Source organism: Terrapene carolina, unplaced genomic scaffold (assembly GCF_002925995.2).
Source record: "Terrapene carolina triunguis isolate 2854851 unplaced genomic scaffold, T_m_triunguis-2.0 Scaffold95, whole genome shotgun sequence".
NCBI lineage: Eukaryota > Metazoa > Chordata > Testudines > Emydidae > Terrapene > Terrapene triunguis.
The window spans coordinates 4,091,301-4,108,892 of NW_020664446.1; the positions used below are offsets into that span (position 1 = coordinate 4,091,301).

A 17,592-nucleotide genomic window follows, 5' to 3' on the forward strand; every position below is an offset into this window, starting at 1 on the left:
CCCCCCCCCCCCATGCCTGTGTACCCCCCTCATCCCCGGGAAAGGGGTCTAATCAGGTTACTACTCTCATCTTCGTTTCTGTGCTGTTCATTTCCTCACCCCACCGTTCAGATTGCTCCCCAGGAGAAGAATCTGAACCCTCCCTGCTTCCCTTCCCATTGAATCTTTTTGCCTCTGTGTTTTCATGTTCTTGTACCTCACCCCCATTGCCCTATGTCAGCCCTACCCTGCCATTCTCCCTGTGTGTGCTGGGTGTATGACGTACCCTGGGTAAAAGAGAAATAACCAGCCAACCCCCAGTAAATCAACAGATTATTAGGTTTAAATCCAGAAGAGATCATTATGATCCTGTATTCTGACCTCCCATGTAACTCAGATCATGGACTGTCACCCAGATATGCGTCCAGCTCAAAACATATTGTTCAGGACACCCAGTCTTGACCAACTGATGGAGAATTGACCACTAAATGTATGATCTCCTCCGGATGGTATACATTTACCAAGGTGATTGAAAGTCTTGTTTTGCTGAGTGGCATGAAGGCGGCTGTTTTGGAGTGCTGACTATCTTGAATCTTTTAAATATTTTCAAATGCAGCCTATCTGTGACCATGGAAATTGTAGATCTGTTAAATCTTTGTGTCCTTTCCTGTGGGGGCTAGTGCAAAATTGTACCCTATTGTGTATTCTCGACTGTCTTTGGTTTGGTTTTACTGACCCAAGCGATGGGGCTTCTAACACTTCCTTTGGGAGATAATGTAAATACATTTTTCAACTTTGTGAGGACGGCGGTGTGCCATTGAGGGGGAGGAATTATTTCTAGAAAACTGTGGACCTCTGTGTTCCCTTGTTATACAAACAAAGATGTAGTAGCTGCTGTAAAGTGAGTAGAGGATACCTGTTAGTCCCTGCCTCACGATGTGTGTCAAACAAGAAGGAATTGGTGAGGGTGACATGGCACTGGTAATACAAGCAAGTTTCAGAGTAGCAGCCGTGTTAGTCTGTATCCGCAAAAAGAACAGGAGTACTTGTGGCACACTACTTGTGTATGCAATTTGTACGTCTAATCTTTTAAATCAATACCACAGCAAAATAGACCTTGGTGGATATGAGAAGTGGGGCTAGGGGGAGGAAGACAGCATGAGAGTGGATGGGCTGCTTTAAAAAGTTTATGTATTTCATGGGTGAAGGTACACTGTTCTTGGTAGTGGGTATTTCCTGTGGAGACCAGATAGGGGCAAGAAGATATTTTGTAAGTTTCCTTTGTATAGTTTTAGTTCATGTATATAAAATTTGCTACATTGCTTATTTTAGATCTTAGGTTACCTCTGCATCTCAAACACCTAGGTTTATTTCACTGCCTATGATGAATTGTTGTCAGAAATGTGAAATCTTGAAAATAAGTTTATAACAAAATTTTATTCATGTACACCTGTATCTATACCACTTTATATTTGTGATTCCTTCAGATCTTATAAATAACATTGCTAAAGCTAGGATGGGGCAGCACTTGCACTGGGAGACCTAAAGAACGTTGAGGTATTATTGCAGGGAATGTTGTAATTCAGTACTGTACGTTGAGCTCTTAGTGTTGAGCCTGTACTGAACAAATGTTCCCAAGAGCATGCTCTGTTGCAGATGATTCTGATTTTCAGATTAAAAATAGTCCAGGATGCTTGTAGTCTTTACCAAAAAATTTCCTGTAGTTACTCTTATTTTATTGCTCTATACCATCTGGACTTCAATTTGCTTAACCACTCTCTGTCTCCTTGATCTTTCTTTGCAATTTCAACTGTATCCAGGAAACTGGAATTAATTTTGAGAGTATGTATTAGTAAATTAAGGGTTAAAATATTGTAGTTATCCAAAAAAACCCACTACAAATCAAGAAATTTAGAGTTAAGGTTAAACTGAAAAGAAAATCAAACAGTTGAGGTTTGGATTCTTTAACTCTGCTCTGTAGTGACACCATAAATGGGGGGGCGGAGGGAGGGGAGTGAAAAATAAATATTTCTAAAAATCCGCTTTATCAAATCTGGAACCATAAACTCTAAAATGCATTAATCATAATTCTGTGGTGTTATATCATGTCACTTTAGGGTAGAATAAAAGTAGTTTGAATGCTTTTTCTGTACATTTCTATGCCTAGTATGTATGGATTTCTTAGCTTAAGCTACATTTGACAGAATATAGTTGTAATTATGCACAGAGTTCAATGAGGTATAACTAATATGAAAAGTTTGAAGAGTCTGTGTTGTTCCACTCTTAAGATCATTTGAGACAAAACAGTCTGACAGAGCTTAAAGGACACATTTTACAAGTCTTCTCAGTATAATGGTTTTACTTGTAAAATGTCTCACGCCAAGTTCAAAATCAATGTTCTAATTTTGGGGATGATATTCTTTAGTCTTTATACATAAGAAGGAGGCTGAATCCCTGCTTTAAGTGCAAAACAGCTCTGCAGTTGAAGCTATTGTCAAGCATTATCATAGTATGGCATTTCTATTTTTTTAATAATATATGGAGATATACCTATCTCCTAGAACTGGAAGGAACCTTGAAAGGTCATCAAGTCCAGCCCCCTGCCTTCACTAGCAGAACCAAGTACTGATTTTGCCCCAGATCCCTAGGTGGCCCCCTTAAGGATTGAACTCACAACCCTGGGTTTAGTAAACCAGTGCTCAAACCACTGAGCTATCCCTCCCCCGTTCTAAACTTTTGTATAACATGGGTGTACACTGTTAAACAGCTGCCACATTTCACCTGAGGTGAGGCTGCATTTAGCACCTGGGGTTCGAGCTGGTATCCTGCCTCAGGTAGAGAGGCCTGTGCCTGAAACATCAGAGCAAGGTGAAAGCTCCATAATCCACCGATGGGTGTGGTGAGGGTACAGGTCCTTCTTTTTAGGCCACTTCTACACTAGAGACCTTCCAGTGGCACAGCTGTACTGATGCAGCTTCGCCTCTGTAATGTTTCCTGTGTAGCTGCTCTATGTTGACGGGCGAGAGCTCTCCCATTGACATAATTAAGCCAGCCCCAATGAGCGGCGGTAGCGATATCGGTGGGAGAGCGGCTCCTGCTGACTAGCGCTGTCCCCACCGGCCCTGCTGTTGGTGTAACTTATGTCACTTGGGGGTGTTTTGTCACACCCCATGAGCAACATAAGTTATACTGACAAAAATGCTAGAGTAGACATAGCCTTAGACTCCAGAAGACCTTTGTTGGCCTACTCACTTTTATTCAGTGAGTGAAGTTATTCCTATATCTTTAAAAGTGCATTGAGATCCTTCGGAATGAAATCTGCTGTGTATAACCGGAGGCCATATTACACCTCTGCCACAATATCTTTTGAGACTATTGGTTTTGGCTCACTGATTTCTGCAGCTTTGGCAGGAGACAGGAGGGATCAAAGTACATTCTGTACTTGCTCAAAATGGGAACCTCTAAGTAACTCTGCAAGTTGGATAAAGTATTGTGATAGTTGCACCGTAATTGAACTGGCTGTCCACCTGTGCATAGCATGTTTTCCCATCAATTAAAATTCTTCTTTTATACATGGCTGTGAACTCAGAATCATATATAGTATTACATGATTTTCTCCACTGATATCTTAGCTGAGGCGTACATTTATTTCTATACAGCAAATGTAAAATCTGGTTTGAAAATGTAAAATGTATCCTGGTAAGTCCTTGGTTGTTGTTTTGTTTTGGGGTTTTTTTTTTTTTGGAGTAATTGGGGCTGCTTTTAACTTGGACTCATAATTATCTTTCTGAGAATCCACTACAGTAAAAAAAACCCCACGTATTTAAAAATGCAACCCAGAAAAATCTTATAAGGCTTGATTCTAGCGGGGCTGGTTATAGCTAACTGGCTGTCAGCCATAGCACCTTGTTCTTTGATCCTGTCAGACCTCACAAGCCAAGCAGGGTCAGGCCAGGTCAGGGCTTGAATCTCAACATCATCCAGCAGGTGGCATTCTTCCCTGCATCTGATGAAGTGGGTTCTAGCCCACGAAAGCTTATGCTCAAATAAATGTGTTAGATTCTAAAGTGCCACAAGTACTCTTCGTTCTTTTTATTCTTCCCTCTGAGTCTCTTCTGAACCAATGGCTCCGTATAGTGCTGCTGGATATATGTATTATTCTGGCCAAATTCCATCAAAGGATATTTGGCCTGCCTACCTAAAATAATCCTCCCAAATTTTATTCTTCTCAAAATTCTTCTCTTCCTAAACATCCATCTCTAATCCCTTATACTGTTTGTAACAATGGTATCTGAAAAAACAAGGAGGAGTCCTTGTGGCACCTTACAGACTAACAAATTTATTTGGGCATAAGCTTTCGTGGGTTAGAACCCACTTCATCAGATGCATTGATTGGAAAATACAGGCGCAGGTATAAATACATGAAAGGATGGGAGTTGCCTTACCAAGTGTGAGGTCAGTCTAACGAGACAATTCAATTAACAGCAGGATACCAAGGAAGGAAAAATAACTTTTGAAGCGGTAATGGGAGTGGCCCATTTCAGACAGTTGACAATAAGGTGTGAGTAACAGTAGGAGGGAAATTAGTACTGGGGACATTAGGTTTAAATTTTGTAATGACCCAACCACTCCCAGTCTTTATTTAGGCCTCATCTGATGGTGTCCAGTTTGCAAATTAATTCCAGTTCTGCAGCTTCACGTTGGAGTCTGTTTTTGAAGGTTTTTTTTGTTGAAGAATTGCCACTTTTAGGTCTATTATTGAGTGACCAGAGAGATTGAAGTGTTCTCCTACTGGTTTTTGAATGTTATGATTCCTGATGTCAGATTTGTGTCCATTTATTCTTTTGCGTAGAGACTGTCCAGTTTGTCCAATGTACATGGCAGAGGGGCATTCCTGGCACATGATGGCATATATCACATTGGTAGATGTGCAGGTGAACAAGCCCCTGATGGTGTGGCTGATGTGGTTAGGTCCTATGATGGTGTCCCTTGAATAGATATGTGGACAGAGTTGGCACCGGGGTTTGTTGCAGGGTTTGGTTCCTGGGTTGCCTGTTGTATAGTATTGCTTGACATTATTAAACCAGGGTCACATTTAATGTGAGTGGTAGCTGTGTTTCAGTGGTAGTTGTGATGTTTCTTGTATATGTAATAGTTTATATTTCAATTTACTCAGAAACATTTTGGTACGAGGCATTACATATAGTAAATGTAAGATTATTATCCTTTTGCTGTTTAAATTATATTAGGCAGAAAACAGAGTAGGATTAAATAATCAAATTTAATAATGGTAAAAGTTTAATAGTGGGGTGTATCATGGTTTCATACTAGGTCCAGTGTTGTCTAATTATGTTTGTTATTGATCTGGAAAGGATGAGTAGTAAGGTAGCAAAAGGTGCAAATGAGAGAGATCTGTTTAGGCTCGTTGAATCCAGACAGGACTGTGGTGTACTTGGAGAGATCTAAGCAAGCTAGGTGAATAGGTAACAGGATGGCAAGCGAAGTTCAGTGTTCATAAATGCAGAGTAATGAACTTTGGAGGAATCCATTTAACTATTCATACCCCTCGGAGTTCTACATTAACGGTATCAATGCATGAAAGGGACCTGGGAGTCATTGCAGACAGCTCAATGAAAACCTCTGCTCAATATGTAGTCAAGAAAGCAAACAAGATGTTAAGATGAATAAGGAATGGTATGAAGAACGTTATAATGTCTTCATTAATCAATGATATCTCATCTGGAAGGTTGCGTAAGGTACTCTCTCTCACGGAATTAGGTAGGGTTCAGAGAATGGTGACAAGAATAATCAAGGATATAGAAAACTGGTGTGAAGAGAGATTGAGAAGACTGGGATTGTTTATTTTAGTAAGGAGACTGTGACTGGGTGTACCTCCCCTGCACTGATCCCACTGGGGTTAACTGCATGCTGTGAGATGAAGAGGCCATGCCCCCTAACCCCTGATGGGCATGCTCAGCCTGGAGACAAGATATAAAAGGGAGTGGCCCAGCTCAGTTTGGGCTGGCTGAGGAGAAGAGCGGATGTATGCTGTGGGCTCCTGCCAGGGAGTTGCTGGCTCTACAGACCATGGAGGCCAAGCCAGTGGGGTCGACCGCGGAATCCCTGCTGACCCTGGGGGATGAGAGTGGGCCAGAAGGCCGACACCCTTAGGAGAACTGACAGAGCAGGAAACAAAGGTAGGAAGCAGCCCAGGGAATGCAACTGTTAAAACAGGAAACTGAGCCAAACCATAGACTACCGGTTTCTTAGGGCCCTGGGTCTGGACCCAGTTGAGAATGGTGGACCCGGATCCCTGTACCCTGCCCACACCTATCGTAGGGTGTGGGCACTGCTCAAGGACTCTGGCCATTAGGCCACGCTGCCCTGAGAGTAAGGGCAGCCCCAAGGACTCCGGCTGCTAGGCCGCACTGCCCTGCTTTATAGGCTAAAACAGTAGTATCTACTCTAGCCACTTGAGCCATAACCCCTTGTCGCACACAACCTGCTATCCTGTGAACGGGGTGTACCTACCCCGTGACAGAGACAAATAAAATATAAAGAAGGTACATCAAAAACTTCTCCCTGTCTCTTAACACAAGACCTTCTGTGAAATTAGAATGTGGAAAATGCAAAACTAATAAAATACATTTTTCACATAATGCATAATTAGACTGTGAAGATTGTCACAAGAAGATGATGCCAAGAATTTAACAAGCTTCAAAAAGAGATTGGACACTTATATGGCTATCATGGGGGAGAGGGATAGCTCAGTGGTTTGAGCATTGGCCTGTTAAACCCAGGCTTGTGAGTTCAATCCTTGAGGGGGCCACTTAGGGATCTGGGGCAAAATCAGTACTTGGTCCTGCTAGTGAAGGCAGGGGGCTGGACTCAATGACCTTTCAAGGTCCCTTCTAGTTCTAGGAGATAGGATATCTCCATTAATTTTTATTTTATTTTATTTTATCATGAATATCCAGTGCTTATGATTAATACTAACAGATTTTGGAAGGAATATTAAACCTCATGTTTCAGGGCTTAATCCATTCTCTAAGATTAATAGATTAGAAGGCCAGAAAGGACCATTGTGATCATCTAGTCTGAACTCCTGTATGTCATGGGTCATAGGCAGGGCCCTACCAAATTCATGATCAATTTTGGTCAATTTCACGGTCTTAGAATTTTAAAAATAGTAAATTTCATGATTTGAGCTATTTAAATCTGAAATTTCACGGTGTTGTAATTGTAGGGGTCCTGACCCAAAAAGGAGTTGTGTGGGGGTCGCAAGGTTATTGTACTGGGGTTGTGGTACTGCTACCCTTACTTCTGCGCTGCTGCTGGCGGCGGTGCAACTGGAGAGCAGCAGCTGCTGGCTGGGAGCCCAGCTCTGAAGGCAGAGCCGCCGCCAGCAGCAGCGCAGAAGTGAGGATGGCCTGGTATGGTATTGCCACCCTTACTTCTGCACTGCTGCCTGCAGAGCTGGGCCCTCAGTCAGCAGCCGCCACTATCCAGCCACCCAGCTCTGAAGGCAGCAGCACAGAAGTAAGGGTGGCAATTCCACAATCCCCCCTAAAATAACCTTGTGACCCCCCCGTAACTCACTTTTTGGTGAGGACACCCAATGTGAGAACTCTGGTCTCCCATGTGAAATCAGTATAGTATAGGGTAAAAGCACACAAAATACCAGATTTCATTGTGGGAGACCAGATTTCATGGTCCTTGATGTGTTTTTCACAGCCATGAATTTGTTAGGACCCTAGTCACAGGACTTCCCTGTTTGAATTACAACATTTCTCTTAGAAAAAACATCCAGTCTTGATGTTGAAAATTGCCAGTGATGGAGAATCCACCACAACCCCTAGTAAGTTGTTCCAGTAGTACTGGCACAACATTAGCTTTGTTCCAGTTGTCTGGAACCACCCAGTGTTCGAAGAGGTCTAATCTCACAGATCAGGTTGAGACTGTGGGCAGAATATACCAAGTGTGCTACTGCAGGATTCTTTCACCTTCTTGAGAAGTATCCGATACCAGTCACTGTCAGAGACAAGATACTGAACTAGATGGATCTCGGATCTGAGCTGATTTGGCAAAACCTAGGATCTTGTCGTGTAACAGGCTGCTAAATGTTTAAAGATAATAACCTTAGACAAAACTCTTTTAGATGGTAACCTCTTTAGGGCAGGGACCATGTCTTACTATGTGTTTGGAAGGTATCTAGTACTTTTTGGCTACTCATACATGTCTTTGTTCTTGAATGTGAGCCAAGGAGCATGACACATGTCTCCATCTATATGATGAGTTCCTTTCATTACTGGGTGTCTCATTTGCCAGTCTGCAGACTGCTTTTCAAACAGTTAATGCTTGGGAGGAGGGCTGAATTTATATAGCACGGTCTTCAGACTACCTCTCTCTTGTCATTTTGGCTGTATTTGAATGTTAAATCTCTTGTGATCTGAAGTTTAGATAAAATAGCCTTTGCAGATGTTACGTCACCAGTGATTGCATTCCATTTGCCAGGACGTAGCATTTCACCTCAAAGTCTGTTTCAAATTGCAGTGTCAAAAATACAGTAAGCTCCCAACTTATTTTCTTAATTTCTCATTTTTGCTCCTCTTCATCAGCCCAGGATCTTGATCCCTTTCCTGTCAGTCTCCTCTGGAATTTTTTTGCATCTCCTGTGTGTGTGTCTCATTAGAAAAACAAAAAACTTAAGTTAACCTGTCCTTGTATCCCTGTCCTTGCTCTTACTGGCAGTGTGGGATCTAGTGGTTAGGCCATGAGACTAGAAATCAGGAGTTCTGGATTCTATTCCTAGCTCTGCCACTGACTCGCTCTGTGTCTTGAGGCAAGTCCTTTGACCTCTGGTGACTCTTTTCTCCATCTGCGAAATGAAGATACTTGCCTGCCTCACAAGGATGAATGCAAGTCACCAAAGAAGTCCAAAACTATTTTCCTTCCCATCATTCTCTACACTTGAAAACACTGTGGGCAGCTTTCACCTAATGGAATGATTGAAGCTGAGACCCTCCTTAACAAACATCAGCATGCTGAAACTTGAAAAATGTAATACCAAAAATAAGTTTGAGTGTTTTTAGATTGGGGGAGGTAAGAGGCAAGTTTTGTGTGGTGTTGCTCTTTGCTGCTTTATCTCAATTCTCTGTTGCCACATAGCTTTGGGCTGATAGGAGGCATGTGTGGTAAGTGATTGCTAATCAAGATTTCAAGGCTGTGTTCCCTGAGTTAACAAATCACAGCCAAAACTCACCTGTGTTCATTGGCCTGTAACAAAACAGATACACTTACAGGAACAAAATGATAGGGAATGGAGAGACTTCTACATACATAATACAGTGTAATGCCTTTAAACAAAAATCTTCCTACTGTGGTCTTCAGTTGCAAAGATTTTAGAAAATGAGGAACTAAAGCATTAAATGGTCTTTATTTCCCTGTAAAACTTGGATAGATTTGTATTTATAAAAAATTGTTTTTTATCTTCCCTGTGAAGTGTTTAGAACTGTTGGAAACTGGAAAATGATAGCAGTAGAAGTGTATTTAGAAAATGAATGTCCTAATTCAGGGTCTTTGAAGACCCTGGGAACCTGTTATGTGCAGACTGTGCAGTGTCTGAATCAGTGAGACAAATGCTAAGGTTTCTATTATGCATAGTAATTTAGTATCTCTGCTTCAAAAAGGGTTACAAAAGTCATTTACTGACTGTGGGTGGAATTTTCAAAAGCACCTAATTGGTAGGTTTGCAGTGTTATAGCCGTGTTGGCCCCAGGATATTAGAGAGACAATTGATTTAGGACACAAGTCTCATTTACTTTCAGTGGGGGTTAGGTGCCTTGAAAATTCCATCTTGCTTGCTTACAGTATATTATACACTATATACAGGAATTGATGCTGCTTCCTCTGAGGTGGAATGCAGAAGTTCTTCAATAGTGCACAGTAACATTGCACAACACTTCAGAACTGGAATTGGAGGGACTATTTTATCCATCTGAAATGATGTGGGAAATTAGGGAGACGGAATGTAAATACATAGATTAGAATTTGGCAAAAATACTGGAATTAACACCATTACATTTGCAAAAAGTGCCATGGTATCTTTTAATGAGATGAATGCTTAGTATCTTGATGATACATCTAGTACAAAAAACAGAACTTCTGTGACAAAGCACCTCTGCAAGCCATTTGCAGTCTTGTTTTCAATGCTGACTGGAAAGAAATGTAGTGGAAGCAGTGGTAGAGCAGGATTAAGGATAAACGTCCGCTATCACCAATGAATACTATGCCCTAAAGCAGTGTTTCTCAACCTTTTTGATACCAGGGACTGGCTTTCTGCCTTCCTAAACTGTGTCAGGGAGATCTCGGGGACCAGCGCGGGTCCGTGGGTTGGTCGTTGAGAAACGCTGCCCTAAAGCATCAGGTTATAATCCTGGGTTTAAAAAAAGAACAGAATAGTCCGAGTACTGTAATCATCCTGGGGAATTCACTTCAACAGGGGCTTATAGTCAAATACTGTAGCAGGATGGTAAAGACTAATTTTTTTGAGCAATAATACCTTTTATTAGCTTTGAATATAAAGGAGTTATCAAATATCATGCAAACCAGAGCTCTTGAGCATCCACATTTTGTTGCACATTCTGCATTACAGCTGATTTGGCCTCCTATGCTGCTGTACTGCCAGTTTAGGTGATGCTCCACAGACCTCAGGAGCCAGCAGGGCTGGGAAGAGAAGGTGACCCATCTTTGGCAGTTAGGCTCCCTGCTTCTCTCTCTGCTTTCCCTTCCCTTTTAAAGCAGTAGAGCAAGGCCTCTGAGGAAGGGAGCCCATTGTGATTTCAGGGCAAGGGAAGCAGCTGGGGCCTATATGGTTTTCACAGACAGAGGAAGAAGAAGAGGCCCTAGGCTGCTGTGTTCTTCATAGGGTTAGGAGGCTCAACTTCTCTCTCCCTTCCTGTGAAAACTGTAATGGGGGCCCCATTTTTTTCCCTTTCCCCTAACCATCGATCCTTCCAAGACCCCTCTCCCCTTTTGGAGGAGAAGTGTAGCAAGGAGAAGGGGCAGGGGCTACAGCTGCTGGAGAAGGAGAGCGGAGGACCTTCTGCGCCTTTGGTCGGGTGGTAGTAGCATGACGACAGTACCAACGCAGTCCAGCTAAGGTGAGTCTGGCCTGCATTTACTGAATTTGGGGGCAGCCTGGTCAGGGATCTCCCCTCATGTCTTATGAGAAGCCTGGGCAGGGAACATCTCTGCAAACCCTTGAGTAGGGAACCTCTCCTTAACCTCCTCTCCTGTAAGAGAGTGCAGATCTGTTCATTTGATCCACACAGTGAGAATAAGTTAAAAAGAAGTTTGATCGTTACTCCAGGTGTTCCATGCTTAGGTCATATGTCACGCATTTAAATGTCTTGTTGTACATTGGTAGGGGTTGAGGTGTAAGCTAATGGCCACAAGGATCAGGAAGGAATTTTCTCTCCACTGCCTGCGTGTACAGCATTGTGTAACTGGGTACGTGCGTTATATTTTTCACCTTCCTCTAAAACAGCAGTTATTGGCTAGTGCTGGCGGGAGAATACTAGAAATGATCAGTTAAGGGTCTGATAAATCCTATATGCCAATTACAGGTCAAATTATGAATACAGGTCACAATATGAACCCCAAACCAATTCTTGAGCACATAACATGAGGGGAATGAGTGGGAAGGAGAAATGATGTTCAAAACACATTATCCCTCTAAGAATGGTGTAGATGCAGTATTGTGGTCTCTGAATACCTTGATCCTTTGGAATCTAGCAAATAGATGATGGGCAGTGTTCCCTCTAATTTTTCCCACGCATGTGCGGAATGAATTTTGTTATCTGCACCAATAAGGAGGTGATGTGTGACACATCACCTCCATATTGGTGCACATAACAAAATTCATGTGGTGGGTGTGGGGCCGAGGGGTTTGGAGTGTGGGAGGGGGCTCAGAGCTGGGGTAGAGAGTTGGAGTGCAGGGGTGTGAGGGCTCCGGTGCGGGCTGCAGGCTCTGGGGTGGGGCTGGGGATGTGGGGCTCAGGGCTGGGGCAGAGGGTTGGGGTGTGGACTCTGTGCTGGGACCAGGGGATGAGGGGCTCAGGGCTGGGGCAGAGGGTGCGAGGAATGAGGGCCCCGGCTGGTGGTTCGGGCTCTTGGGTGGGGCTGCGGATGTGGGGTTTGGGGTGCAGGCTGCCCTGGGGCTATGGTGGGGAGAGAAGACTCCCCCCAGCGCTCTCTCCCTGCAGCAGCACCTGGAGGGGGCGGAAGACACCTCTCCCTGCCGTGGCAGGCCAGGATCTGGGCTAGGTTCGGGCCAGGGGAGGGGCGCCTGTCCCCCAACCGTGGCAAGTTGGGGGCCGGGCTAGCTTCGGGCCGGGGGAGGGGCACCTGTCTCCTGGCTGTGGCGGGTCTGCCAGGGCTGGGTCCCCTGTGCGCCTGCACGGCGCTTAATAGGCTGCTGTGCAACTTACCGGGACCTTAGATGATGGGTGTGTTCGTATTAATGGAGTTACATGCCTGCACTTGGAGGAAAATAAACATTTGGATGTGTTTCTGGTGCGCCATTGCTGCATATCCCGTCTGAGTGACTTGACTGACTTATGCCTCTTTGTTCCATGCAGAACATAGGGTCTTCACCATCACCTTCCATCTCTGACAGGCTCTTGCTGCACTCTTAGCTTCTTCTGTTATCATTTTGATGGCTTTCAGTTCTGCTTCTGTCGTGCGTTTCCATGTTGTGCTCGGTCTGCTTGTTGCCTCTTGCCCTGGGGATTTCAGTCCAATGACTGTTTTGTTATGTTGTTCAGGTCTTTCCTCCATTTGTGTCCTAGCCCTCTCCATTTTGGTTCTGTAAGTTCCTGTCCTGCATCTCCAGTATAGAGGAATCTAATTTTTTTGAAGCCTAAACACTTAAACTGCCATTACAAGTTTTTTTAAACAGTTGGGATAGATTCCTAAATGAGTGACACACATGATCTTTGTCAAAATTCTTATGAAGAAAACTTCTGTCTCTTGCACCACTTTAAGTGTTTTCCAATAATCTTTGTAAGTCATTGTCCTTTTCTTTCAACACTGGGTGCAGGGTAAAACTTAGTTTGTTTATACCTTTAAGTCTCACCTTTAATTATATAAATAGGTTTTTTTTTTAATGTTCTCTGGATTGTACAAATATTGCATATAAAGTCCTCTGGCTGATTCTGCATTTGTCAGCATTTTTCATCCCCACCCCAAAACCAGACATCTTGTCAATTCCAAACTAAGAGCCTTTGAGGGCGCAGTATCTTGATGAACATGCAAATTAGAGATTAGTGTAAAGCTTGTGGTAATAGAGGGGGCTGAACAGCCAGGCTTTCTTAAAGGAGGTACATTTTCATGAGGGCGAACTTTAAAATAGCACTTTATCTCTTGTAACACTTTAAAAATATTTTCTTTTGTATATTGTCAGACCTTTAAAGGAAAAGCACAAGGATGGTATTAAGAATTCTTAAATTCTAATCCTGGTTCTGCCATTGACTTGCTTATGAAGCATTATTGTGCAAATCACTTCACCTCTCTGCCTCAGTATCTGCAGTTTAGATGGTGAAACTAAGGGCTTGTCTACACTTGGAACTTGTTGCAGGTTAACTTGCGTTATTTCGTGTTAAAGGGTCTTGCTTCCACAGTCAGTTTTTTGTTGTTGTTGCTTATCATCTGGTGTTTTAACATGCATTATTCAATCCACTTTAAAAGCAGATTTACTGAGAGACGTGGGATGACTTTACCCACCCCAAACTGTTGTGCATCTGCCAGTTCCTCCTGTTGGTATCCCACACTGCTTTGCTGGCTTGGGGTTGGACTGTCTGTTTACATGTGTGCTCTCTAGTGCCTGGGGTCATCCTACTTGGAGGTCACCTCCCTGTTTAAATGCTGGTGCAGGTTCTGTGTCTTGTAATTCCAGCTCTTGTGGAGGTCACAAAGCTGTCATGTTCCTTAATGCTGATCAGTCAAGACTTGTACTGCAGTGTGGCCTCCGGCTGGGGTCAAAGACTTCATTGCCCTGAGGGGAGAGGAGCATGTACAGGCCCATCTGAATTCTAGTCACCGAAATGCACAAATATACAAGCAGCTGTCTAAACAAATGAAAGAGGGAGGTACAACTGGGACTTAAGCCAATGCCGCAATAAAGGAAAGGAACTCCGACTGAGTTATAAGAGTGTGAAGTACAATAATAGGACCTCTGGGAGAGCTTGCAGCGTCTATAATGAATAGGACTGTCAACTTGCTGGAAATCTTACCGCTGAACCCCTTCATTTTGAGGACACCCTCCACCAATGTCAACCAAGGCGCAAACCAAGAGGGAGGAGACTGATAATGAAATCTCTGATATTGTTGACTTGATGAACTAAGGGCTAGTCTACACTAGAATTGCTACAGTGGCTGTAGCACTGCTAGTGCAAACGCTCTATGCCAATGAGAGAGAACTCTCCCGTCCGCATAATTATTCTACCTCCCTGAACGTCAGTAGCTATATCGGCGGGAGAGCGTCTCCCCCTGACGTAGCGCTGTCCACATGGGCGCTTAGGTCAGTGTAACTTGCCTCACTCGGGGGTGGCTTTTCCACACCCCGGAGCGACTTAAGTTATGTCAAAATAAGCACTAGTGTGTACAAGCCCTATTGGGGAAATGCAGTCCCAGAGACTCAGGAGATGGCCAGTTCACAGCCAGAGGAACCATCTGGATCACAGGAAGATACCTGACCTGGGGAAGGGATCACTTGCAGTAAGTATTGTGTGATCTATTATAATACAGCTGTATTGAGGGTGTTGCCATGTTGGCCTGCCGCCTTTGCCTCATGTGTTTTCAATCCGCCATGTTTGTATAGGCATTTTCCATCACCTGGGCTTTTAACCCCTCCACCCATTGCTCATAGTGCTGTCTGTGCTGGAGAGTGTATAAATTCTACAACGCTTTTCTGTCGATGCGCAAACATAGCCATAGCTTGCTTGCTGTGTCCTAACTAGCCCCTGTGTTGCCTGTTGGCCTTCCAGTCCCCCCCAGTCTTCATGCCACAATCAGCTGCACCATGGGGGGAGGGATAGCTCAGTGGTTTGAGCATTGGCCTGCTAAACCCAGGGTTGTGAGTTCATAGACTCATAGACTTTAAGGTCAGAAGGGACCATTATGATCATCTAGTCTGACCTCCCGCATGATGCAGGCCACAGAAGCTGACCCACCCACTCCTGGAATAATTCTCTCCCTTGACTCAGCTGTTGAAGTCCCCAAATCATGATTTAAAGACTTCAAGTCGCAGAGAATCCTCCAGCAAGCGACCCCTGCCCCATGCTGCGGAGGAAGGCGAAAAACCTCCAGGGCCTCTGCCAATCTACCCTGGAGGAAAATTCCTTCCCGACCCCAAATATGGCGATCAGCTGAACCCCGAGCAGGCGAGCAAGATTCTCCAGCCAGACCCTCCGGAAAAAAGTTCTCTGTAGTAACTTTTAATATCCCATCATTGACCATTGTTACTAATTACCAGCGATGGCACTTTATTGACCTATTGACTAAAATCACGTTATCCCGTCAAACCATTCCCTCCATAAACTTATCAAGCTTAATCTTAAAGCCAGAGAGGTCTTTCGCCCCCACTGTTTCCCTCGGAAGGCTGTTCCAGAACTTCACCCCTCTGATGGTTAGAAACCTTCGTCTAATTTCAAGCCTAAACTTCCCGACGGCCAGTTTATATCCATTTGTTCTCGTGTCCACATTAGTACTGAGCTGAAATAATTCCTCTCCCTCCCTGGTATGTATCCTTTGTAGTTAATAAACTTATTTTGTTTTCTCTAAACCAGTTTGTGCAATTCATAACTGAGGGCAAAAAGCTGTGTATGTCTTCCTCCACATTGAGGGAGGGGATGATTTTCATGAGCTTACGCTGTACAGTTCTCTGTGCAGCGCAAGACAATACAATTTGGGGTTTGCACCCCGGAGGGGGTGTGAACTGGAGCTCTGGGCAATCCCCTAGCTGATTCCTCCCATACAGAGCTGATGTCCGTGTCTGTCTGTCTCTGCAGCTGGGCGTGTCCCTGCCTGTGTGTGTGCCAGAGGAGGCTTGAGGGCCTGGCTCAACAGGACAGGGTGAGGGAGCCCAGGCTGGTGGAACGGGCGGGCTCAGTGGGACCCCAGAACATCAGGTGGCACCCTGGAGTGGGGAGGGGGGTAACCCATCACAATGTGGACCTGTGTTTTGCTGATGGTGTTTGGGTTCTGGAGGCACTACATAAGCCCTTTGCTAAGCAAGTGTGAGTAGCTGAGCAGTGGATGCTGGATATTAGCAAACAACATTGGATAAATTGTGTTTTTAAATGTGTGTGCTGTTTCACTTTGAGCATTGATTATAACTATGTCAACATTTTTTATGTTTGTTTTACTCGTAAGGACAGTTGTAGTATATCATTGTATAATTGTAATACTGTATATATGCAGTGCGTGCACTTGAAAACACCTTAATTTATTTACAACTCTTGGATAATGGCAACTTTTTACTGGAAACCAAGAAGTTGTGCATAACCAGCATCCACTGTATCTGTGTCTGCACTCAGGCACGTGCATATCTTTGACTCCCTGGATGGTGCTGGTATGCAGAGAGAAGTAAACAAAATGACCATTTTGGTCCCCCCCCCCCCTAAAAACGCACAATAATAATGTTTACTAAATTTAGGGGTGGGTCTGGGGGAATGTATAGGGAAAGAGAAGCTCAAAAATAAACCTAAGGAAGTATTTAATGACCAAAGTCCCCCGCTTTCTGCTTGGCGCTTACAAAAGATAGAGCAGATAATGGAATCCTCAGACTTCCTTGAGTGTTTGACCCTGGGTCTGGCAAAGAGACTATGCTAGTCACTGGTTGGTGAGCTTCTAGTCTCAGACAAAGGTTGGGTGTCCATGCAGTTCCTTTTAGATCTATCAGCAGCAGTCTGATACCGCTGACCCTGACCCTGAAGTCTTGTTGATTCATCTTCGGATCCTGGTGGATGTATACAGAATTACTTTTGCTTGGTTCCTCTTTCTCCTGGAGGTCCTAGATGCTAGCTAGTATTGTATATTTGCTCATTGCTGCAAGGGTTTTGCTGATTTAAATGTCTGGAGGCTGGAGGTAGAGCATTCTCAGTGGGAGTCCCTTTGGTCTGGCCCCCTCCTCGCCTCCCCCAGTCTATCAGTCAGAGCCATTATGTTTGTTTTCTTGGCTTTCTAATACCTATCTTTTTTTCTCTCTCAAGCTTTTAAGTGAGGAGTGGTTATGGATGGAGTACCATATATGGTTTAATGATAACACTGATCAATAAGCTGTGTGTGTCATTTTTAAGGTGTCCACAAAACACTGCCTAATGGCTACTTTTTATACATGCTGGCTTTCTTCTGCTCTCCTCTTTCTCTTAACTTGACAGCAATTATTCTTTTAAGAATTGCTCCGGACTTTGGATATGATGGTGGGATGATTCCTAATTTCTCCAGATCCTTTTGATCCCATTTTCTATGACCAAATTCAGTTGCGTGGAATCTGCACTGGGGATTAGTATTTATTGTTTTAGGTGCGTCATTCTGCTTCTGAGGCTGCTC

General features: G+C 43.9%; 1 protein-coding gene across 1 annotated transcript in view; it reads left to right on the forward strand.

Moving 5' to 3' along the window:
- The first annotated feature begins 429 nt into the window (after positions 1–429).
- Positions 430–17,592, forward strand: part of WBP1L (WW domain binding protein 1 like) — a 68,158-nt gene continuing 50,995 nt past the window's right edge. The window contains exon 1 of the mRNA XM_026651149.1: positions 430–504. Coding sequence (XP_026506934.1) covers positions 472–504 — 33 coding nt within the window. The 5' untranslated portion in view covers positions 430–471. The remainder of the gene's footprint in view (positions 505–17,592) is intronic.